This window comes from Colius striatus, chromosome 14 (assembly GCF_028858725.1).
Source record: "Colius striatus isolate bColStr4 chromosome 14, bColStr4.1.hap1, whole genome shotgun sequence".
Lineage (NCBI taxonomy): Eukaryota > Metazoa > Chordata > Aves > Coliiformes > Coliidae > Colius > Colius striatus.
In genome coordinates, this window is record NC_084772.1 from 6,636,172 (window position 1) to 6,661,541 (window position 25,370).

A 25,370-nucleotide genomic window follows, 5' to 3' on the forward strand; every position below is an offset into this window, starting at 1 on the left:
GGGCTGGAAAGAACCTTGAAAGGTCATCCAGTGCAACCCCCCTGCCAGAGCAGGGCCATCTAGAGGTCACACAGGAACTCGTGCAGGTCTGCTCTGCTGTTCTGAGCTCTATAAAGTCTTTATTTCAGGAGACATCCAGGTTCTGTGTTGGCAGCTGGGCTGGGTGAGGGCTGGAGGCCCCTTCCAACTGAACTATTCTAAGTCTTGAAAGAAAGATGCTGAAGCTACGTGAGATGTTTTGGTTTTAAATCATGTTTACATACTGGATCTGGGGTTTCCTATGGAACAGCTCTGACAGAGCACTTTTAGCATTTGTTTCAACATATAAACTGCAAATTGTACTTCTCGTTACTTACAACTAAACAGTTTGGTTCTAGGGAGGGACAGAACCCCCTAAAGCTGCTGAACCTCAGTGCCAGGGCAGGAATGGTGGCTGCCAGGACCAGAGCCCCTCTGAGCACCTGCAGCTTTCCCAGCCATGTCCTGAAGTTTAACACAAGTACAGAACCCAGCACTGATGAAAATAATCCTGCTGTGGTGGCATCAGAAGGTGGGGCTGGCATCAGCCACTGCTGGGGGGCAGAGGGCTGCCCTTGCCTTTGTGCCAGGGCATCGCCTCACCAGGGCCCAGCCCAGCAGCTGGAGCCAACACACTGAGGAACCCAGGACTGGGCAGCTCCTTTTCCTCAGCGTGTGGTGAGCAAGTGCCATTATTTCATTTCTCCTGGGCCATCAGGTGCCCTGGCTGCAGAACGGCAGCACTGGGCTGTTTTCTTCCCGCGCTGCAGCAGGGAGCTGTGGGCTCGTGGGAGCTCTGCATGGGTGATACTTTTGCCACACAAAAATGTGAAATGGTGAGTTTATAAATTCTTTATTGAAAAATACACTTGCAATATTTTCATACAAAGTAATGTAAATGGTACAGAGTAACAAGAATTGTCTGACAATTTCATAAATATTTTTACAGGAACATCTACACCACTTCTCAGCCTCAGCCGTGTGTTGTGCAGGTAAGAATGAACAATGCTTTTACTTCAATTGAATTTACAGTGGAATTAAGTCCTATATTTTCCCGTCATTCAGAGGAGCAGGAATGACTCAATACAGAGAGCTTTGAACTTTTGCTTCCCTATAAAAACCTCTCGAGTCCAAGCGTGCCATGTTTTGCACTGCCCCTGTCCCCAGCTCTCACTGAGGAGCAGTCCTGAGGGTAGTTAATGCATTCCTAACACCCCTGGTAGTTTGGAACTATTTTAAGTGAAAAAAATCTCCCATTCTAATAGATGCACCATTTTCTTATCCTGTGAGTAGGGGACAGACTTCTCCCAGGCAGCCTGATTTAGCCTATTAAAACCCAAGCCCCACTCTTTTGAAGCTGAAGCCAGCAGTGCAGCTGTGTGTGCAGAGGTGACACTGCTGTCCCTCTGGCCACGCCAGCTGGACAAGCAGAGAACATCCCTTGAAAGAAGCAGAGCCCCTGGCGTGCTGCGGGCCTGGCTGTGTGGCCCTGAGCTACAGTCAATTCCTAATGCTGGCTGCTGAAGAGGGGGAGAGAGGGGATGTCACTTTGAAAATAAATACAGAAGTCAAATTGCTTCAATCCAGAAAGACATCAAAAGTCAGCCTCTGACAAAAAATATTCACATTTAGAAAGTGCCATTGCAAATGTACAGCAAAACTAATCTGCCTTAAAAATGGCGCTTCACGGCCCTACCCAAAGTGCCACCTTTTGAACATGAGTTCACTTGAAACATTGCACAGCTAAAACCAAGGCATAAACAAACTGACCTACCTCTGTACAGCTGGGGCCCACACAAGGGAAACAATGTGCTGTGTGTGGGGGCACACGGAACATCCTCAGTGTGGAAAGAACCTGGTCAGACACCTTCCTTCAGGGCTTAGAAAGGTTATTCCTGTCCTCCCTTTCCAAGCAGAACTGACTTTGCTAGAATATTATGAGTCATTATTTTTGTGCAGATGGTCACTGTGAAGAACAAGAGGCTGCTGAGGGTGGTGTCCCGGGGCTGGGCCCCCTGAGGTGCAGGTGAGTCCCAGTCCCAAGGCTCTGCTCAGAGCTCATCTAAGCTGCAAGGTAGAGCTGAGTCACAGCCACCTCCTCCAAGCACACAAACGCCTTTGTCTGCTCTCTGAAACCAGCAGGGGATCACTTGCCCTCAGTAGCTTAACCTGGGTGTGCAGTGGGGGTGCAGCCTGGAGCTCGGCCCTTCCCCAGGCCGAGGGGCCAAGCTGGGGGAGCCACAGCCATGGGCTGCCCGTGCTGGAGCACGTCAGTGAGACCCTCTGTCATTTGCCACATCCTGTAGCCGCCGCAAGAGAGCTGTGTGGTTCTCCTGGCAGATGCGCTTAGCTGGTGCCTCCGTGCCATCCTCTAGCAGAATGCCCCTCTTCTTTGTTGGTGTCTCTCCGGTTCTAACCATGCTGTTAATTTCCTTTAGCCTCTGCAGAGAGAAGAGGGAGAAAGTGGGATTATCTCTTGTTATTGTGACTATCAAAATTAAGTGAACTATTGTTCATTGCATTCCAGTGGGGTTACGCGTTGCTTTAGGTGTGCTGCACGCTCCTGTGGCTCAGGGAGCCCTGTAATCCTCACACTGCTCTTCCCATCCCTGTAGTGCGCTGCAGTCCCACTCCAGCTGTTTCAGCACCTACAGTCATGGCTGTTACCTCACCCAGAGATGCAGCAGTTGCTGTCTAGAGTGAAGATGCCTCTCAGGGAAGATTTCTACCTTATCCTTGGTGACCAGAGAGGAGAGGATTCAGCCTGGACATTGTCACCACGTCAGTCTTTCACGTTAAGAGTCACTCAGAGGATTCTTCCCCACCAGGGAGATAAGAGGTTGGTACTTTGTGTTACTTTGTGTTCTCTGACAAGCTCCAGATCAGGTAATGCCTCTGGTACCTGAACACAGGGCACCAGTGCTGCACTTCCTCCCATCTGCCTGTGTGTCAGTACAAAGAGTAACTTTCAAAAGGACACAAGTAGCTTGGACATGCAATTGCTTTACAACAGCTCAGATACCAGAACTGACACGTTGAAGAGTGAGGTATGTGCCAGACAGGCAAACAGCAAAGTGTGTTGCACAGCCTTCTCTGATTTCACTACCAAAAGGAAAAGGCAGAATAGTAGGATTTAGAAAAGCAAACTAAACCCCTCTAGTCTCACCTTAGATGGGCTGCTGCTGAAGTAATAGAATATTTTCTCTCGAGGAGAGAGGGTAGACTCGTTTTTGTGTGGTGAGATGTACACAGGGTGGTTCTGGGAGAGCTGAACTCTGCGAGGGGAGCCAAGGCGCACGAAGGGGTAGGGCGAGAGCGGAGGAGAGTCGGCCTGCACAGGAGAGAAGGAACAGCATGTGAAGGGTGGCACATGTCACCACAGGAGGCTGCCAGGACTCGGCCACCGTTTAGTTTTTGGCCACTACTGTCCTACCATACATACTGAGAACAGGTGCAAGTTTTGTCATGGTGTTGTGCCACATTAGTACATTTTACATTGACTTCTCAGACCCTGTCAGAGGCTGGCACATGGCAGTGCTCAGTGCTGTGTGTCGTGTATGGAGGAAACCACAAACAGGCATCCAAAGTACCGAGTGTTTTAGCAGATTATGTCCTTGAGGTGAAATTAGTGTCATATAATCTCTTGAATTTGCTTATGGTGAGGTTAGCTAACAATACTGCTGACTGCACCCCCCGTAAAAACCAACCCTGTTTACTAATGAAGAGCACAGAACGTCACTCACGGCATTTGAAGTATACTTCAGGGCAAACTCCTTAATCTGCTCGATGTAGATGTTGTTGTAGAACTGTATGAGGTCCCCTCGCTGCTCCTCCTCGCAGTCGCTGCTGCAGGGGATGCGGGGGGGCGTGGGGGGGGCGCTGCCGGGGTGCGGGACGGGCAGGGTGCTGCTGGAGCGCATCACCGGGCTGGAGTCCCTGCTGGCGCCCGCTGCACAAAAAGCACGATGTTGTTACTGTCTCTGTGTACAGAAACACATTTGGTGTCTAACTTCTTGCTGGGTAAACTGCAAGGGCTTTCTTGCATAAGCTGAGTTTGATCACAATATAAGCAGAGCTAAGGCTCCGTTTTTCAGGCATTTGTTGTACTTTTAACAGTCACTCTTGGTGCCAGCTGGCACCATTTCAAATCAGGAACATTAGTCTTTTTCAGATAGTAGAAGTGTTTGGCTCGGTAATACTTCCTGCTGGTTTCATGTGGGAAGTTGCAAAATGCATGATCACTTTCCTTCCCTCCCTGCCACCTCTCTGACAGAGAACAACCCCTCTACTTTATACCACCATCTATCAAATATGTCGAAAACTGGTGGTAGAATTACACAGCGGCACTTATTTGCTTTCCTTTATAAAACTTAATTCAAGGAAAATGCATCAGTTCAAGTATCAAGGAAAGCACCTTCAGAGGTGTCAGCTATGCTCAAGTGGATGCTGTGGGTGGCTGGCTTCTTCCTGTCTCTGAAGTCAGCCAGCTGCCTCAAAAGAAACCGCTACAGCTCCCTGGTTTGTGGTAAGGAAAAGAGTGACCTGTCAACGTGGGCCAGCACTTGGGTCCTTTCATTCTACAAAGACACCTGCTTTGGTGTACAAACTAATCTCAAAGAGTTCAGGCCAGGCTTCATGGTAAACCCTTGAGGTCCGTGCATGGGGTGAAAGATACTGGACTGTCCAAGTGGGTGTTGTATTCCACTTGAGTTATAGCAGCTCCTAAATGTTGTCAGTATATTGTTAATGGTGTCCAAGTTTACTGAAGGAGGAACTGCTCAGGGTGAGGTGATGCAAAATCCAGGCCTTGCTTTATGCACACTATTTCAGAAATGGAATTGAACCCAAGCAAATGCCTGGGATTTGGAATCACTCACTCTTTTCTTTGTTCCTCTCCTTACTTCTGTCCAGGGGTGAGTTCTGCTGGCTGCTGCTGTCGCTGCTGCCGGAGCGGCGGCGGCTCCTGCCTTTTATCAGGACACTCCGATACACCTGTGGGGAGAAGGGGGTTGCAAAGGGGTTACAAAGCGGGGAGGTGAGATGAACAGTGTCCTAATCAGGAAGCACCAGTCTGCATGAAAGAGCTGCTTTTTGGAAACTTCACTGTGGTATCAAGTTGCTTCTTACAGGAGAAAACGCAGCCTCCTCAGAGGAGTGTTGTCCTGCAGGCACTGCCTCCTTGGGCTTGAAGTAAAGCTATTTTCTATTTTAGGTACAGTTCAGCATGAAACGCTTTCAGGAGTGCAGGATTTTGGATATGAGTGCTGTCTGAGGAGACTGGCTCACAAGCTGCAATCATTTCATACTAAGCATTACTTTTCGAAGTGATCCATTCCTACAACAGAAGGCAGGCACCCACTTGTCCAGGACTGACTGTACTTACGTGACTCTTGGCTTGTGGCTGTGTCCGATAGCAGCGCATAATGTTCTGGAAGGATCTGTCTTCCTTCGTAACCTAAGAGGAGATGAACAGAAAATATCAGTAGTTTTTCTGTGGGTTTTTTTTTCTTTGGGCATTGTTGAGTGGGCTGTTGGGTTGCTTTGGGGTCTTTTTGAGGAATTGTGATCTTGGGAATACTAAGTCTCAAAGAACTTGTTTGTTCTTTATTCACACCTTACCTTAGCCATTACGTAGACAGCACACATCAGCAGCTGATCCAGATGTCTGTCCCTCATGATTTCAGGGCAGTGCACCAAGGAATACTCGAAGCACGTCCAGATCTTCTTCCGCAGCTCATCGGAGATGTCGAGCTTGACACAGAGGTCTCTCAGGCGGACACTGGCCAAGTGGTACACCTGGGGAGATGGACACTGTGCGTGGGGCCCCAGCACTGCTGCACTTCTCACCCCACTACACAGGAGTTGAGACTTGCACAGATGGTAAGCCAAAAAACATAACTAAATCTTTTTTTGCTTCCAAGACACATTCTCAGTACTGGCAGGGACGCTGGCAACCCCTTTTGTTTGAAGCTTAAATTCCGAGTCATCCTGCGCACAGGAAGGGCACTGCACAGCCTATAGAAACCACTGCATCCTGTGTCTCAAGGGCAAGGCTTCTTTGAAGGTGCCTTGAAGTACCTACTGGCCAAGTACATAAACTACTTCCCAACTCATGGTGTGAGTGTTGTGGTGATAGTCTACCCCTGTGCTAGTGAGAAGTTGCCGTCATAAGAAAACTACTTCAGGTGTGTGTATGAACAGATAAAGGGTACAGTCTAACTTTGAATATTCTCTTATTACTACTACTAAGTAGGTATTTTTAAAATTGCTGAGGACTTAGCAAATACCACCAAAGCAAAGCACAGATTAGACTGGAAAGTACCTTTCTAAAGAAGAGAGACAGTGAGCCCATCTTCTGAGGCCTGATGGCTGTAGCAGTGGCCAATGGCTGGGCTTGTCTTTGCTCTCCAGGAGAGATCTGCTGAACAGTTAACTGGCCTGGTAACTGCAGTGTTGCGCCGGTCATCTGAGTGTTCAGGGCACCGGCGAGAGTCTGGGCACTGAGGGGCTGAATGGGACCAGAGACAGCCTGAGGCTGGGTACCTACATTTACTTGGACTGGGAAGAAAGTTATGCCTCCATTTTCATTGGCAATGCCTGTAATATAAGAAAAAGTCTGAAGTAAGAGCAGGTTGGGGAGCTGGGGGTTGTTTAAAATGCCCAAACAAACAGAACTATAAAGAATGCAGTAATTCTCTTCTTAGTTGCTTATAAATACATATTTAGTATATAATATATGAAATTGTTTCATTGAAAGAGTTTGGACTTCTCCTCACAAGTAGCCAAAATCAAACCTAAGCTTTTCATACTAATGCAGTTTTCATCCCACACCAGCTCAAGAAGGAAGGCTTCCTGAAACAACTCAGTTCTACACACTAGATGGTGGCAGTCAGAACACCTTGTGCCCTGTATGTTCAGTCTATAAATTCTGCTCATCTATTCACACATTTTTTCCAAATCCTAAGTCCTTAAACATACTTTTTTCTCCACTGGACTAATGCTCTGATGGGAACCAGCCCAAGTCATCCTACAGCAGCTTGTCTCTCACCTTGTACAGGGATTGTCACTGTTTGCCCATTGTTGGCTGTGACAGTGGCAGTTGCCACCGTAACCAGCGTCTGGCCGGGCACTGGGGTTACTGACATGGCTTCAGGGTTCATGTTCTGCACAGGCACTGGATTTACCACGGGCTGTTGGGAAACTCTTCCTGGGGTCCCACTGTCAGATGGGTTATCGTTATCCGCAAACAGCCTCCTCCGTGTCGGATTGGCTGTGGGAGAACTGTATCTGTCATACAGGGTCGTTGGAGAGGAGGAAAGGCCTGTGGATTACAAAACCACACACACACATATTTAACTCTAGTTGTGTAATCCCTTAGTGTACAAATAAGTGACAGAAATCTAAGGAGAACCAAAATATGTCATGTAAAGCTCTACAGTTGTGGCTTACAGACTGCTTTCAGAGATGAGTGGAACTCAAATAATGCTGTATTGAACAGTTTTCTAAGCTAATGTATTATATTTTCCCAGAGAAAAAGTTTGAGAATTCACATAACTAAATATATGGTGGAGCTTCTATTCTGGTATAACAATAAAGAAAACAAGTGCCACCCATTATATACACACACATACACACACCGCTTCTAAATATTATGTAGCATCTGCATTTGTATACAGAGGTGTGTGCTGTTCATACCACAACCTCCTGCAAACACCCTATCAAAATAGTATTTTGTTCACACCAAAATAACCAACACACTGGTCTTAGCCATCTGCTTAACCATGGGAATGCTGTTTAGAAATGTTTGCAATTAGCTGTACGTTGGCATTAAAGCAGTTTCCTTGCTCTACACTGCATTAGGGCCACAGTCTCAGAGGTGTAAGTATGTTATGCTTTATAAAGTCTCACCTTTTCCTAGCCCTCCAGTTTCTGCACGAACTTCATTTATTCGTCGCGGTGTCAGTGGTGAACCTACAACACTGTTCCCAGCAGATCTCTCAAAATACTGAGGTGGCATTACCTGAAATATTTAGAGTTTCATTAATTAGTGTGTCTGTATCAAAGGTGACTACGTAACAAATTTCTGTAGTGCAGAAGTTTTACAATTTTGAACAGCAAAAGCGTATGAAAAATCCCCACAAACACTGAAAAACTGACCCTAGGTCTACTCCAACTCTGTAGTGATGGCACTACTCTAGAAGATACAGTATTGTGATAACCTTTCTGTGACTACAATTCAAAGGCTGTACTTTTTACCATATTTCTTCCTGTGCAGTAATCTTTTCAAGTCTAAGAGACTTGTCCAACCCTTCCTTGCGTGTCCGATTTGCTCCATGTTCTGCTATGTGATGCAAATACAGGGTGAGGATCCTCTCAGCTGCACGGCTCCAGGTGGGACATCCACGAACAGCCCCAATGACATTTACTTGTGCTCTCTGCCCTCATTAGCTTCTAAGGTGAAACTGGAATATGGACACATAAAGCCTCTCCTTTAAGGTACAATACCCACTCTCTACCGTCCTGTCACATTAGGAGGACTTTGTAAAACATATAAAGAAGTGGTTACCTCTTCACAACTGGGAACTTTGTTTTCATTCTCTCTGATTCTGTCCCACAAAATGGATTCCTGTTTCCATGCCATACTTTCCAAGATCTGTTCTTCAATATGATTGAGGTGTTTCACCACTTCCCGGCAAAGGCCATCCTCTGCTCTAATGAAAACCTCAATTACCTGTAGGGCAGATAATTATGATCAACATAACCTACTTGTTTCATATAGTTCTTCTTACAGAAAGACTGAATACCACTTCTTCATTTTCAAGGAAGAAGAGACTATTAAAAATATTAAGGCTGCATCACTGACTCAGTCATATCTTGTCTTGCAGTCTTATCAGAAGACAGATATTTGTACCTTTCTAAGCAACTAAACCCATCAAGTGCTGTTGCAGAATGGCTGCACCAATGAGAAAATGATCACCTGATAGTTACCTTATAGATACTTGAGATACTGCTCCTGTGCTGAACTGCTGGCAGTACTTGGATTTTTTTTAAATGCCCAAGACACAGCCCAGAATGACAGACACATGGGTAATACTTTCTCAATAAGAAAAGGGGGAAAGCTGAGAATGAAGGGTTAAATGTGTAAGTTAACATGCAGGGAAGGAGATGACTTATGAAGTGACTGACTTGAGAAGCATTTCTAGTCATCAGCCACCTTACCTTATAAAAATGATAAACTGGAATGTCAAATATTTCTGTGATGAAAAGGAAGTTTCCAGGGGGCTTGTATGTGAAGCTAATTATCTCGAGGCAACATGCCAGCAGAGATCTGTGAAACACATCTTGCTCCAGTATTGCCTGCAAGGGAGTTGCAAATTTTAATGCTTAATTTACAGTGTAACTCTAGAACAATAAAATGCTTTCCCTTCCATTTCAACAGCAACATTTTCAGGCTTATAAAAAGAAACATTATTTTGCAAGAGACAGAACAGAATCCACAATGGGCCAACTGTACTCATTAAAAATGTCATATAGCTTTGTGTTTTCAAACACAAATGATTTCTTGTATACTTTTTCTTCCATTCAGGTGGATTTACAGGCTAGTTGTCAGTTTTACCCTAATTTTAAACAGCTGTCTATTGTGTTCTACAACTGGCTTCCTTTTCTGCAACTCTATGAATGAGGTACAATTTGTTTTGTTTTCCTTACAGATAAGTCAGCATCTCCCAGTCTCCTCTTCTCTTGCTCAATGACCGACTCCAAGACCTTGTAGTACAGCACCTCAGCAAGCCGAAAATGCTTACTGGCAACATCTGCAACAATTGTAAAGAGAAGCAACATTGTGAAATGTGAGAAAAGAACTATATTCTTTACTTTAAGCTACAGAGCTACAACTCTTCAGTAGCTTATGTGGATTTCCATGCTGCAGGGGCTACAATACTTTCAGGACTAAACCAGTTAATGTAAAGTTAACTGAAGAATCCCTGTCCTATGCTGCACTAATTTGTGAATGCAGAGCAGAGTAACTTAATACTGGCCCCAGATTTTGATGAAAACACCATATATATAATATACATATTTCAAGCTTAGAAAATACATTGAAAAGTGTAGCTCTACTGAGTCAAACTTGTGCCATGCAACAGAAAGCACTGCAGCAACTACGCTGGCAAGAGCTAAATAATGGTCTCTGAAACAAGATGGTCAAGAGCACCTTCCTTATTTTCAGTGCAGCTTCACACACTTCACAAATCATGACAACTTTGAAAATAATACTTTGTCATTACACTGATGATTTTAATATCTCTATTAATCTCTCCTTGTATGGAGGCCGGAATTGCTGTAGACTACCATTAGTCAGGTTTTTCCTCACTGTCACAGAAATCCATGCCATCACTCTTCCATTTGAAAGAAAAAGTGGTCCCCTCAACAGGGCTTTTCAGTTCACTTCTGCTTGATTATACAATTCTGTGTGGGGCTGAAATTTGCCATGTCTTAAGAAAATGGGAAAAGACAAAAGTAATAGAAAAGATGCTTGTGCTAAAGCAAAACCTCTAAGTAAAACTTTGGGTTAATTACAGGAGATCAAGGTGTTTACAGGCATTTTTATTCTTATCTGCATAAGTAAAATGTTTCCCACCTTTGGAAAAATTACTGAATTCTCCTTCAGACTGCATACTCTGGCAGTATACTTCATACATCTCTTTCACTCTGGTTGCAATAGATTGAGAAGGATCTCTGGAACATGATCTGACAAAAAAACAAACCACAACATTTTCAACAGCCGATTCCTACCAAGAAAAAAAACCCAAACCTACAACTATTTTTGTGAGGAATGCATGAGGCTGTAAATATGTTGTGTAGCAATACAACACCCCCCTCTATGTGGTAACTACATGTACTGAGAAATGGCCACAGCATGTTATGATGATTGCAGACACTGTAGTAACTACATGCATCTTTTCATCATCAGGGTTAAATATTTAAACAGCATCTTTCACATGATGTAAACATTGTTTTATAATATATCTAATACCTGAAGCAACAGGTAATGTTTGTTGTACTTGTAGACAACTTTACCTCTGCCCCAGGAGGGAGTGATTTGCTACGTACTGAGATTTGCTAAGTAGGGAGAAGAAAAGTCTTAAAAATTCTGTATTATCAGTTTGCTGTTAAAGCAGCTTGGAACTGTTGGGTTGTGAATGTTTGTTCTTACAGCCATCATCCTCTTAAAGACAAAAATGTCTGAATAAAGAGAACAAAGTCTTCTGAAATTTCAGTGTCTCTTGTTTACTCCAGACCCTTTGAAGCCTGACTCACATTTTAAATGACACTCTTCAGTATTAATGTTGGTTATGAAGGCTATTAAAAAAAACAGAATTATTTGGTTAGCTAACCACCAACCCCACCTGAGGATTTGCTCCAGATTTTCACTGGGGGCATTTTTCAGTCCTGCCAGCATCGTGTGAAGGCGGCTCAAGCTGTACGTTGCTATGGAAACAGGGGTCACATATGGGTTGCTGCTCTCTTTAATGTACTTGCGGCCAGTAAGTGGGGTTGTAATCCTAAGAGATTTAGACTAAAAAGACAAAAAAGAAGCAGATAACTGTACACTGTTACAAAACTGAGATATAGCTCATTAATGTAGAAGGGTCAGTCTGGAGAATTCTTACCCTGAATTATGATATATGCCTGGAAAAAATGGCTAGGACTCAAACAGCCCAAACTAGTTCATACCTCAGGCAACAGCCAGCGATGAAAGATCTCTGACACAAACAGTACTGTGTGCATCTATAAGCAGAGAGGATATGACCTCACGCTGAAATGCAGATACTGGCAGTGAATTGTGAAACAACTAGGCCAATCTAAAAAAAAGCCCAACCCCCAGTAGTCCCCTCCTGTCCCCTGAGTACCAAAGGCAGTCATAGCTCACAGGGAAAGGGTACTGAGCCAGGGTTTTCCTTTGGCAGGTTTAACTCTTCATATGAAGAGTCCTCCTCAATATAACAATTAGCATTTTCATTCATTTGCAATCAATCCAGCACATCAAAATAATTTATGAAGGGTATTCCTTCAATTATTGTACAGCAAAACCAATGTATTCTAATTATTTAGCCACAAAATCATTTGAACAAGAAACATTTTCCCTGTTTTAATGAATGTAATATATTGCAGTCTTTCCACCATGAAGTCTAGCTCCCAATGCTCCTCCCATTTCTCCCCACACTCCTAAATGTGTTTTATTTCTGTCTACATCTTTTACTTCTGTTTATTTCCCTTCCAGGAAAGATGGTCCCCCCAGGCCTGCTTGGGCTCCCCGAAGCATGTGACAGTGCAAGCATTGCAGCCCCAGGCTGCTGTCTTACAGGCCACACTGTTTGATCACTACAGAGACCTACAGAAGTTGCACACCCAGAACTACACCAGGAAAACTTAGTGGTTCTTTAAACAGTTAAATCTTTGCTTTTGGTCTATTTGTACTGATTTTACAGATAAGGTTACTTGGATCTTTTCTCTCCAGAATGTTGAAAGCCATTAAGCAACTCTGGCTCTGGAAAAAGATGACAAAACGATTTCAGTGACCTAGACTGTTTTACCTTTTTGATCTCTGTAGTCTATTTGTGGCAATACATCTTCTATCCTTTATTTGCCTGCCTTGCATCTTTCCTCCTTTAAGATATCTTTTCCACCATCAGGAACATTTTGATATTCTGTAATCTATGACTGCATTCAGAGCCAGTGACTGGTTTTCAAAAGCTTCTGTAGTCACACAAAGGCCCTGATCGTTTTATAGGTCTTCACTTCATTGTTCTGAAATGTGTCATGTTCTTTACTCTCTCAAAGACCATGTTCTATGCCATTTCATTAGTCATATATAGACACCTATGCATCATGCTTTTAGGCAAGAAAGACAAAAGCCATTTCCCCTAGTGATTTAACTGAAACTGTAAACAGATGTAATACTAACACCTGAAGCACATCTGTTAAAATGAAATGGAAAAAAAAGCACCAGCGTAGCATATGTTAACCAAAAACCTCCACAGATGGGACAGAGGTGAGGGAAAGACAAAGTAGTTCAGAGGGCCCAGCAGCTGCAGGACAATTCAACATCTGCCAAACAACCATGGGGAGCTGCCTGTTCTGTTGTGCTTGAAAATCTTCACCTAAAGATTTACCTTCAGGTAATTACCTAAATATTCTTTATAATGGATTTAAACAAACGCATGGAGAAATTTTGTCCAAAAACCCCAGAAGGAAACAGTATCTCCTATCAACTACAAAACCTAATTCAGCTATGCTCATGTTCCTGTGTGACCTGATCTAAGTGGACCTACTTTAGCAGGGGGGTTGGACTAGATGATCTCTAAAGGTCTCTTCTAACCTTTACCATTCTGTGATTCTGTAAGCTGTGGATGCTCCTGGACCACCTTGAACAATAAAGATGGCAATTTTCAGTAGCTACTTCTTTTCATCAGACACAGACTAAGTCATTATCCATATGAAAAGAGCAACAGAGACCATGTCAAACTCACCCTGTCAAAGTGCTGCTGCAAATTATGCTTCACTTGTACCCTTTCAGCTGTTTCCGTTCCTGATGTTGTATTTAAGCACCTAGTGAGAGTTCCAATTTCTTCATCTGCATCCTCCCCAAGAAATATCCGCTCATCGAGGTTTCCTACTGACAGCACGTACTCCTCGTAGGCCTTGTTGATGGCTTTGCTATAGCAGAAAGGAAAAGACAGATACAAACCCCTGTTTATTCAGACAGTGCTTTGTTCATCTGCTTACCAAACACACAGAGCTCTGGCCTGCTGGAAGTCTACTTCAGAACTTTTAACCCTGATTTAAGCATTGGAGCTCCTGTAAAAGCTACGCTGTCTTCAACGTGACAACGCCAAGGACGTTGTTTTGCCATTACATCTGATGGCTTTGCCATGCAGTACAGCTGCAGGAGGGATGTAATCAAATACTGAGAACTTGTATTTGGCTGGATACTCCTTGAAACTTAACACAGCATCCCGTCATCAAAAACTACACTTACAACTTTCATACCTTTTAAAGGAAAAGGAGTCCTACTCATAAGCATGTCTCAGTTCATAAAGGAAACAAAAGTGCCACTAAACCCAATTTTCCCTCCCACTCCCCACTCACTCAATGTGCTTCCACATCTACTTCATACTAACACTTTGAATTATGTACAAAAAAAAACCTGAGGAAACATGAGAATAGAAGCAGACACCAAGTAACACCCTCTTGAAGAATCATTCCTTTCCAATATGCCTCAGACCATACCACCTCAAAGAAAAGGAGCTGAAATGCAATGCAATATATAAACACGAATAAACCTGCAAGCAACTAGCTACTCTCACTGTAGAGATACAGATAACAATGCACATGCAACTGTATTACAGAGGGATACTGATGCAAACCAAACCACAAATGCAGTGACTCACAGGCTATCTCCAAAGTTGCCAGGGTCAAGAAATCCAGTCAAAGTTTCATCTTTTCCTTTTAAAAGCTGTAAGACAGTTAAGACCAAAGGATGAACAATTTTCTTAAAAAGGTTCTGAAGGTTCTGAGTAAGGAGAAATTTTTCTACATTACAAATTTTTGGACGAACCTTTTTGTCAAAAAGTTTCCTAATATATGGCTTCCAAAAATGTTCCTTTATGCCTTTTGCTTCCAGAACTAATCCATAATGTAACGAGCACAGTTTTTCAATGATGCAGGGAGGATCAGATGACACTTTATAATCCTTACTGTGAAAGTCTTCAGGCAGACCTACAATTAAGAATATCATATTGAATTTTACAAATCCATACCCTGTTTTCTTATCAAACTCAAATTCTATGCTGTGTAGTCTAAAGAATATGAAAATAAAATAGGAGACTAATTAGTTCCCTTGAAAGAATTATTAATATCAAACATCAATTTTGAGTTGGAGGTTAAAAAAAATTAGATACTGAGTGATAAAAAATAAAAATATCACTTGTAAAGGAAAAAAATGAACCAAACACTTGGGAACTATAACGTTTATTCAAATAAATTTGAGATAGGAGTCCCAGTTCACATCTCAATCACTACAAAATAATTGTGAATGCTGTACAACATTGAAGGGTAAATCTGGAAAGAATTACACCAGAAATTCAATAGAAACTTCTCACCCTTCATTTGCATTTCTGGTTATTAAATGAATCTGCATTTCCATTCTCTTTGGAAAGAACAGCAGCAATCCAGAAACAAGAGAGAAACAACTAAGTTGCTGCTCTCACATGTGAGCACTGGATCTTTCCAAACTGCTGCCCCATGGGAGCTCTCCAGTCTGAAGGGTCCAATAATGACTGCATCGTTGTGTGCTCTTTCACTGGCACTGAAATCTCATTAAATGAACCTCTGACTTTGGCACTTCCTTTGGTGGCATTTCCATTGTAAGTTAACTACTTGACTTACTGTATTATTGACAAAATTCAGGAGTCTCTTCTTCCACACTACATTAGCAGAAATCCAACTGTGTAGCTGGATATAGGAAATATTAATTCCCACATATTTCTAGTCAGAATTATTCAACTTATTCTCTGCCACATAGATTCATACTAATTTCAGTGGCCTTAGAAGTTCTTTCAGACTTTGGATAAAGAGAAATTGTTTTTTTCAACATACCTTTAAAATTAGGATTCAGAAGATCTTTTCGGTTGGGACACTGGAGAGCATTTCCATACACTAGATCCAAAGCACATAGCAAGAGATGGTAGGAATTGACCAAGTCATCACTGATCATAGGAAAATTACCTATTGTATTAGAAAGACACAAGACATTAATTAAAATTAGCATCAATTTTAAATTCTTTTAAGCAGGGAACTGTTGATATTTGTATTAGAGTCAATAATGGAGTCTGGGAAGCACAGACATTGGTGACTAAATATCTGGACTGAAACGCAGATAGTAAAACAGACACACGATAAAATATAGCAAATATGACAGTATAATATGCTTTCAGGAACAGCAACAATTGTGTAGGAACTCAAATACAATGTGCTGTTTGGAAAACAAACCTTCCCCAAGTGTTGATAAACATGATCTTGCAGACTCCCTCACTCACAGTAATCTCATTAATTGGTGCACAAATAACTCGAAGCAGCTCGAACTGTACAAACGCAAATTGCCTCAAGAAAGAAAAATTTGTTACCATAACTCTGGCAACACAAGCCCCACTGTCTGGCAGTGTTACATCCAACAGATTCTTACTCCATCTGCCTGAAGCAGACTCTTGTTCCAAAAGCAAGTAAGTGGGAAGAACAAGATCCAACTGAAACTCCTTTTCCTCAATTTTCCACTGCAGTAAAGTGTTGCAAAGAATATGAACTTCTGCTAGGCTAGACCCAAGCATTCAGGTGTCAAAGAAAGCACCACTCTCTCCTTCAGTCTCCCCATTCTCCATTCAACTCAAAATCAGGAGATTATTTTTCTTTGCCAATTTGTTTTCTTTACAAAACTCTGGTCAGAGGCATGCTCCCTATAAACAGTAATACATTTAACTTCATCTCTCTTGTCCTTTACAAAAGAATTAAAACATGTATCTGATCTGGTTTACAATGTAGCTTTATTTCACAGATCTCTAAAGTATTTTGTATTTATCAGCTTCCTGTACAAAAGAACCCTTGCAACCTCTTCAACCCTGTATCACCTTTCACAGACTATATTCGGTTCCATTTACTCTTTATTGAAGTCATTTATGTTTATGACAGTCCTTTGGAGGAATAGCCATAGCTAAAACTAGTCTTGTAAAGTAAACTATACCCATAATTAATACAATAAATCACAATTCCATGAATTTATATGCACAGGAATATTTTTCTATCACTCTTTCAATACTAGTAATTCTTCTACTCTTGCTAGGTAAGAGCTGAACCACTTAACTGAGCAGACTATAAAGAACAGGTTGAAATCCTTGAAGAAATCTATCACATGGTAACAAACTTGCTTAGCACACGTTAAAATGTGTATCTGATTAAAGAATTTGTCTAAATTATGCTGTTACTTTTCTACCAATAACGTATCAGTTTGTTCAAATTCACACAGTTTTTTCCAATTCTGTGCTTGTTAAAGGAAAAATTATTTCAACACAGGTAACTGGAACTGTTTAAAATAATGAAGCCTATGTGAAATTTGAATTAACTGGACACATTTACCAGTTATTTCCAAATCATTAAACGTTCACAGCACAGCAATGAAAGTCCTAAATACAGCAGCAAAATGTTAATAAAAATCTTAAAGGAGTAACTCTTGGAACAGTAGTTTGCTTTCATAACCATGAAGGCAAAAAGAAAGAAATCTCATTTTACAGTACCAGCAGTTTCATACAAACGATTTCTCAATAACAATTCAAACAGTAGCTTACTACTCCCTTCCACAACCTAGTACCAAACAATAAAAAAGGTTCTCAGCACAGCACAGATGTACTTTTTCATTTCCATTTTAAAGAAAGAAGCCAAGCTAGGGAGGTTAAAGATAAATGCTTACAAACAGCACACCGGAACTGCAGCAGCGCTAAAGAAAGCCTCTGTCGCACTTTGCAGGGTGTAACGAAAGCACGAGTAAGACCTATACTTGTGCCTGTGTGAAACTGAAGGCAGTGATGCTCAGGCTCACAAAAATATCACCCAGACATGCCTGAACTTGCCACTGATGTGTGGTTGCCATGATAAGGATTACTGCCAACCCTCAAAACACAGCAAACAGAACTTAAGTGAATATTTAATGCCTTAAATGCTCAACATTTAGTTTCCATCTTTGTGCTGCCACACTTCAATACATTTATCACTAGTCATTTACTAATTTTAGTTTAGAATTACTGTAAATTCCCTTTTCTTGTAAAACTTAATTGGCTATGTTATCATCAAAGCTTTCTCTACAAAGCTAATTTGTAAGTCTGAAAGTCGTCACTAATTAACATGCAGTGAACTGATGATGTAGTTAGTCAAACTTATTGATCGATAATTTAGCAATAGGAAGACTCACAAAGTCCCTTTGCACCTTGTCAACTGTCCAGTCTACCCATAGAAGTGAGAATTTTATAGAAGGGAAAAGAAAAAACTGATTTTTCAGACTGACCTACTTACTCTCTCAGCTGCCCAACTGTGCTAAAGAAGTCAAGTTCTGACTAGAAATAAAGTACAGTCCTAACTCTTCTCTGGACCCAGTGGAATATGAATAAGTATTTCATCCCTGAGAGTGCTATTCTGGACTGAAAGAAAACAAAGATAGATGAAAATCATATCGTGTTTCAGTGTTGCAAGCAACATATTTGTTCATGAAAGATTTCTCTTCCCCAGTAAAGTAGAATACGCAGTCTATTGGAAAGGCATATTCTACCTAAGACAGAGTCTCTCGTGCAACACCACACTGCTCTGGATCTTTAGACAAAGATGTGAGTGTCCAGTAATACCACCAGTGACTTCTAAAAGAAAGCTGCTGGCAACCCTCTGCAACGTGGTACAGTGTAGAGAGAAAGGCTAAAGATGTATTGAACAAAATTAATGCCAGATAATTGGATATTGTGATGGCCTAAAAACCACCCAATCACACACTCCAAAACCAAACCAAAATCTCTTTCCATGTAGAAATGAAACTGTTTATTTTCTTCTACTGGAAGTTATCTTATGGAAAAATATAAAAAGTCTCTGGAAATTATCAATGGACCTCAATCTACCAAAGTATTTGGACACAGCTCACCTTCAAAGTGTGGTAAAACATACAGCTGGAGAAATTAGGACAGGAAACTTTCCTTCAGGCTCTACTGAGAAGGCCCCTTCTCCAAAGGCATTTCTGAATTCAGAATGCCTGCCCTTGTTGTGTTTAAAGGTAGATGATGTAAGATATGAACTAACAAAACCATGTTTACTGTATTTAATCCCTTACAAATCTCTTACCTTTTGCGTGAACAAACAGCACCCAACAAAACTGGAAAACTTCAGTCACAGTACATGGTTGTCGCCTTTTGGGGAAAAACACAGGAAGAAGATACCCAACAAGCTCAATTAATGAAGCCTGATAGAACATCATACAGCATTCAGTCATTGTAAAAGAAAACTAAGCTTTACTAGAGTGTGGTCAAAATCTCACACCTTTCCCCACAAAAACCTGACTAAAGGTTATCAAGTTGCACACTGGTTTAGTGCAGACACAAGAGGAATCCCAGTCTCAGTCTGCTTGTAACAACATTGAAAAGTCACTACAGCAGATTCCACGAGAAACAGGCCAAGACTGGAGCAGAATATCAATGTAAACTTCATGTTACACATGGCCAGCCTAAATATTTTCTCTTAAGGAAAAATTGTGATCTTATTCAAAGTCAGGTAAACATATACATTTTAAATCTACAGAAAATGTTATCTCTGCTTTTTCATACAACAAATGGCACACATAGTCATTTGAAATAGCTTGAGGGCCAGAGATGAAAATACTTCCTCGGAAGTATTCTGAGCAACATAAGCATGCACACGTGTTCTTGGAGGAACGCATTACAATGTGTTGACATTAACATACCCAGGACAGGCAAGACTCAGAACTGTGTGTTCCCCAGAGTATCATCCATGTACCAATGAAATGCATTTTTTACACAGTACATGAGATTTGAAATATATTAAATGTTTATGAGAACCAAGTTCCTCTGTCTTTAAGATGCTTTCAAATAAAATTTAACTCATTCATGAGACAATTTCTTAAATCAAAGGTTTTGCAGCTATTGAGGATTTGCCATTTCTTAACACTGTGCAGTTTTCCTAAACCTCCTTCCTACTTTCACATTTCTGGCTAGTCAGTTCAATTTGTGTTCTTGCCAACATAAAAATCTTGACAAATTAATCACCTCATCCAAATTTTTTTCCCCCCTCCAAAACTGGAAACTATGCTCAAGTATTTACTGTGTGGATTTTAAGAAACACAAAAATCCAAAACACCCTAAAGAACACCCCACAAATAAAACAAAGAAACCCCCTCCCCTAGCACGACTTTCTATAACTGCCCAGCATCAGTTTCTGTTTCCATATAACATATCACTAGAAGCACTATTTCATATATCACAGCTCACCCTCAGGACAGAACAACATTAGAGCTGCAAGGAAAGTGGCATAAGATATGTTTTGTCCAATATTATCACATTCCTTCCAGGATTTTTTGAAGTGTAGTGGTCTAATTCAGATTGTAAAACAGACAGATGAACTTCAAAACCAAGTATCTGAATGATGTAATTATCCTATCAGGTTTTCTTTGCTTCTAGAAGCATTGCTTACTCTGTAAGATTGTGTTTAGTACCATTTATTTCATTTACTGTTAAGTATTTAAGTTGAAAAATCCTTCATTCATGCCAAATGAATCCATGCTGAGGCTGTATTCTTTTCCATATTCCAGTACTTTGTTCAGCCTTATTCATTTATTTTCTTAATTACTCCACCAGATAACGTAAAGAATAGGCTTAAACATCAAAGTTAATACATATTTCACACACAAGTTAGTATATTCTTCCAACTTAATCTTCAAATTACTTCACATCTTACTAGCCAAGCTAACCAAGTAATGGGGTCTACTCTTGTAATCATGGAATTAAGTACGCAGTATCATTTCAACCTCATATGCAAATATTCATCTTGATGTAGAACTCTGTTCCATCTACAGTCCAATTCCAATTCACTCACCTTTTGCATTCTCCAACAAAGTCATTTAGGCACAATCCTGTCTTTTATTATAGGTGCAAATACATTTGGTTACAAATGCCACTAAGTGAAGCTCAGAAGAAAATCAAGGGGGAAAAAATGCTAAAAAAACCCCTCAACTAAGAAATAGGCTGTACATTTTAGAAAAAAAGAAATGAAACCAAAAAACCACCTCCCAACAACAACAAAAACCCAACATAAAAACAACCAAAAAATGGTACTTCACAGCAGTGAAGATGAAAGAAATAATGAATGGGAAAAACCATCTCTGCTCACTACCAGGAGAAAACACAAGCCAGGCTAAGTACTGGCACAGAGAAAAACTTACTAATATCAGAATAACCAGAACAAAAAAGCTGACATTTAATTTTCACTTAATATAAACAGTAAACACCTTCTTATATAAAGTAAAATATCCAGAGGATCTGTGGTTATGAAGAAAGTCACGGAAATTACCAGGCAGTGAAGGAGAATGATTTGTGCCATGACCTATCGAGGCTACACAGATTGTACAGTGATCAAATCTTCCAGTCTTTGACATCTTAAAAATACTAACATTTCTCTGGTCTACAGGTGAATTTGAGTCTCTCCTCTTTCCTCTGCACCCCAAATCATAGAAACTTAGTAGCTTTGGGATTTCCTGCACCATCAGATCTGACAAACTGCAAAAAGGATTGAAAAATTACTGCGAGCCAGAACAGATAGTTCTTATAAAGAACTACTATGAAAATCCAGTAAAAAATACAACTGAAATAACCAGGCATTTTTGTAACAGTAATGCTCTAAAATCAGTCTGGAAATATCTGAAACATACCTCTGTTTTCTTCCTCTCTGTTGTCGAGGTTGATCTTCTTGAGGATATCTGAAAATGTCTTGAAAAATGGGTTCATACTTCTTAAAAATTACTGCAGAAACAGTGAAGTTTCTCTCTAATCTCTCAGTTCGTTCTCTGAACTGGGAGGGCAGATTTGCCATGTCTTCCCACTTTTTCATCTTGTTAAAAAACTCGATCAAGCTGAAAATGCCAAAAGAATTAGATCTGATAAGGCTTTTTTTTTTCCAGAAATGTAGAGTATATTTTCAACACAAGTGCAGTTTCTCCTTCCTACACTACTGATAAGATGGCAGTACCACAGCCATGATAATATACTCAGAGCCAACCCTTCACCCACAAACAAGGATGAGCTCAGACAGCTCGCAGAATATTTTTGTCTCCTCAGCTGACAATCATGTTAACTATATATTCATAGTTCTGGCTTTTCCTCACAAAGAGTCAGATTACTCTAAAATCAGGTTTCCCTCATTTTTCTGAATGTATTAACTCAAAGCAAACTCTGAGTTCTACAATGCTAAGGATTGTATCTAGAGCTAAGGTTGTATACAGAGTATACAATCCCCTGAGTTTCAGTAAGCTTTAGCTCACAAAGATGGTTTTCATTAATTTTTCACTCCTTCAGCTACACCTGTTAGTCTGAGAGAGCCCAGATCATAGAAACCATCTATCCACATTCAATTCCCCAAATTTCTGATTTGGGAAAAAAGAGTTTTTCAAGGAACATTTTTGTATTGTTTAAAGCAATCACAATGCTCCAACAGTAAAGGAGATGAGGAGAAAAAGTGCATAAGTATGTTCTGGGGTTTTTGCTTTTTTGTCCCATCTAAAGGTTACTTTGTTCTCAGTTTCTACATTTCAAAAGCTGATAACCAGCCTTGGAGACTTTGTGCTTAAAAATTAGCGAAATGAATAGCTACCTTTGTTCTGAACAGCGCAAAATCCTGGTGAGAGATACATAATTTCCCTCAGCTGTCCCTCTGCTCACAGTTGGAATTGCCTTTCTGCAAGCCACGTACAAGGCACACGCTAGCCAGTGCAGATCATTGCCCTGTGAATTGAAATATTACACATCTAAAAGACTTCATTGAAAACATATTTTTCAGCTATGCACCCAACATCAGGAAAAAAGAATAGAACTGTGTCCTAAAGCAATGGAGTCCAACCAGGGACAAAGCTGATTTGTTGTTTTCAAGTTCTGTTGTGTTTATTAACTACAGGACAAACAAGTGTTAAATAGATACTCCACAGGGAGGTCTGCCAAAACTAAAATCATATAGTTATTAGTTACATTTGTAAGTTTCACTATTGACACAAAGTTTAACTGTATCTTTAGTGTTGCTCTTCTATAAGGTTTTGTACTTAACAGACTGTGGAAGAAGAAAAACATAGTTTTCCTCTTCAATTAAAAAAATAAGGTTTTAATGAGAAAAGGACAGTAAAAAGAAGACAGCATTTAATGTTGTGGGTTTCTTGGGCTACGTGATTCCATAGGATGTACATATCTTCCGAGAAAAGACTTTTCCTTGAGCCTGCCAGCCTAATTCTGAAGGTTACGAGCAGCGTGTGACAGAGGCGCTCCCAGGGCACACACCCAGCTCCGGCGGAGCAGCCTTCGGCTCCACACCGGCGCTGCCCAGGGACGGAAAGGCAAGCCCTGACGGGTTCCGAGTGGCTCCGGACTGACGCGCTCTTGACATAAACGACACCTGTATTTTTAAAAAGCCCCTTGGTAAAAGGCATCTCCCAGACAAAGCGCGACCGTCACTCTGCGTTACCCTTGTAAATGACATTACAGAACGGAGCGGACGTTGTGCCACGTTCACGCAAACCTCAATTTACGCTATTTGTGCTGAAAGCACCCACAGGGGCGGAAAAACAGCGACCGGTGAACCCACACGGGGACAACTGGATGACACTCGGCAGCCCAACTGCCGGACGTTGGACCACAGCGAAACGCTGCCTTTTATTTGCAAGGCCTTGTGGTCGCTCCGAGAAGCGCTGCGCGGCCGCTCCCGGCAGCGGGCGCCTCTCCGGGCCCGCGGCGGCACCAAGGGCCGAGGCCGCCATCGCGGTGGGATCACGTCTCAGCGGCGCTGCCCGGGACAGGCGGAGGCGCGACCCCGGGCGGGCCGAGGGCCGCGGGGCCGGGCCGAGGCTGCGCGGCGTGGGCGGGGCAGGGCAGGGCGGCCCGTGCGAGGGCTCGGCCGGGCGCTACCGCCCGGGCGCTGCGAGGGAGAGGCCGCCGCGCCTCCAGGGCCGTCCCCTTCCCACCCCCCCGCTTAACCCTCTCCCTGCCGCCGGGCTGTCCACCCTGGCCCCAGCGCATCGGCGCCGCCGCTCGCCGCCAACCGTCGCCCGGGCGCGGTGCCCCCCGGCGCCGCCGCCCCTCACCTCCAGGGTGTAGTTGCGCTTCATGCTCTGGTAGCTGAGCCAGGCCTCGGAGCGGGCGCGTTCGTCCATGTTGAGGCTGCTGCAGAGCTCCTCGTAGCGCTGCCGAGTGTCCCCCTCCTCCGCCGGCGGGGAGGGGGCGGCGGCGGCGGCCCCCGCGCCCCCCGCCTCGGGCTCGTCGTCCTCCTCGCCCGGCATGCCGCACCCCGGCGCTAGGGGGCAGCGCCGCCCCGCCGCGCACTGCGCCTGCGCCGCCGCCCCTCGGGCTCGCGACGCGCGTTCGAATCCAAACACCCCGGCGCGGGGCCCCGCCCCCGCCCCCGCCGCGGCCTCTCATTGGGCGGCAGCTCAAGCCCGGCCCAGCCGCGCGCACGCGCCCTGGCCCCTGCTCCCAGCGTGCCGCGGGGGGCGCTGCGGCACCGCGCCCAGTCCCGGCCGCGTCCGGCCCGGCAGCGGCGCTCCGTGCGGCGGGGCCTGCCCACGGGGCACAGCGGCTGGGGGCGAGGGGGCCTGCTGCTGTTCAGCCCAGAGCGGGCCGAAGAGGGTGCGCCGTTAACACACCTACCTCCAGGGTGGGTGGCAGGAGGAGGGGAGCAGTGTCCGCTGCCAGGAAGAGGAGTAACGGACACAAGCGCAAACACAAAAAGTTCTACGTACACACAGAAACGCCTTTGGTGCTGAGGTGAGGAAGCCCTGGCACGGGAGGCCCAGGGAGGGGGTGGAAGTGCCTCGGGAGGTTTCCAAACCCAGCTGGACACATGCCCGTGCCCACTGACCTGCTTTAGCAGGGGGTGGGCTGGATGAGTTCTAGAGGTGCCTTCCAATCCCCACCATTCTGTGCCACTGTCTTTTTAACTATCATAAGGAGCCGTTAAAAAAAAAAAAGACAATTCAAAAACATGGGAAAGGGTGAAGGCCCTACCAAGCAGAGGGGGTGCTTGTGTAGCACTGTCAGTTCAAAGCAAACAACAATGAAAGATTCAGGGGGAAAAATAAACATCAAGAAGAGATGCTTTATCTAACCTGAGATGTTTTCCTGGACATGAGTGTGCATGAAAACCTGAGCTGGTCCAGGAAAGCAGCAAGGGCAGCAGTATCCTACCATGCCTGCAGCCCACCAGCCTGACAGGACTACTTGGTCTTGCCTGTTTCAGTGAGTTAGGCTGGATCTAAATGTCTTACACCTCTATTAACCTGAAGGAACTGTAAACTTCACAGTGAAGCAGCAGCTGCTTTGAGGTATACAGATGCTCCCTGCCACCCATAAATCTGCATGTAATACTGCAAGGCAGATTTACAGTATTGATTAAAGCAGCAATCACTAATTACAATGCTTTACTTTCTCCTGAGAAACACTAATCTTTTTTTTTCAAACACAAAAGATTTTGAGGTAGCAACAAACCCACACATAAGGTTAAAG

The 25,370-nt window shown here is 43.0% G+C and overlaps 1 protein-coding gene across 2 annotated transcripts; it reads right to left on the reverse strand.

Annotated features, from left to right (window-relative positions):
* Window positions 1-855: 855 nt before the first annotated feature.
* RBL2 (RB transcriptional corepressor like 2) lies at window positions 856-24,176 on the reverse strand. 2 transcript variants are annotated; one of them, XM_062007160.1, is made up of 22 exons: window positions 23,954-24,176; window positions 22,480-22,610; window positions 21,542-21,742; window positions 18,946-19,010; window positions 15,676-15,804; window positions 14,636-14,796; window positions 14,469-14,533; window positions 13,548-13,734; window positions 11,424-11,593; window positions 10,655-10,764; window positions 9,727-9,830; window positions 9,238-9,375; window positions 8,585-8,749; window positions 7,927-8,038; window positions 7,067-7,339; window positions 6,341-6,615; window positions 5,638-5,814; window positions 5,402-5,473; window positions 4,896-5,010; window positions 3,762-3,967; window positions 3,185-3,349; window positions 856-2,459 (listed from the first exon to the last, which is right to left on the reverse strand). In XM_062007160.1, the coding sequence occupies exons 1-22, from the start codon at window positions 24,146-24,148 to the stop codon at window positions 2,289-2,291; spliced, it is 3,387 nt and encodes a 1,128-aa protein (XP_061863144.1). In that variant the 5' UTR covers window positions 24,149-24,176; the 3' UTR covers window positions 856-2,288. The 2 variants fall into 2 exon arrangements, with proteins under 2 accessions (XP_061863144.1, XP_061863145.1); XM_062007161.1 differs by lacking the exon at window positions 22,480-22,610 and having other exon boundaries at window positions 23,954-24,040.
* Window positions 24,177-25,370: the final 1,194 nt, after the last annotated feature.

Bases quoted from the DNA above. Each gene is read 5' to 3' on its own strand.
- RBL2 (XM_062007160.1), bottom strand. From the start codon at position 24,148: ATGCCGGGCGAGGAGGACGACGAGCCCGAGGCGGGGGGCGCGGGGGCC. The intron at 9,831-10,654 runs GTGGGAAACATT...CAATTGTTGCAG, and splicing joins ATTCAGTAATTTTTCCAAAG to ATGTTGCCAGTAAGCATTTT. The intron at 5,011-5,401 runs GTAAGTACAGTC...TTCTCCCCACAG, and splicing joins AGCCACAAGCCAAGAGTCAC to GTGTATCGGAGTGTCCTGAT.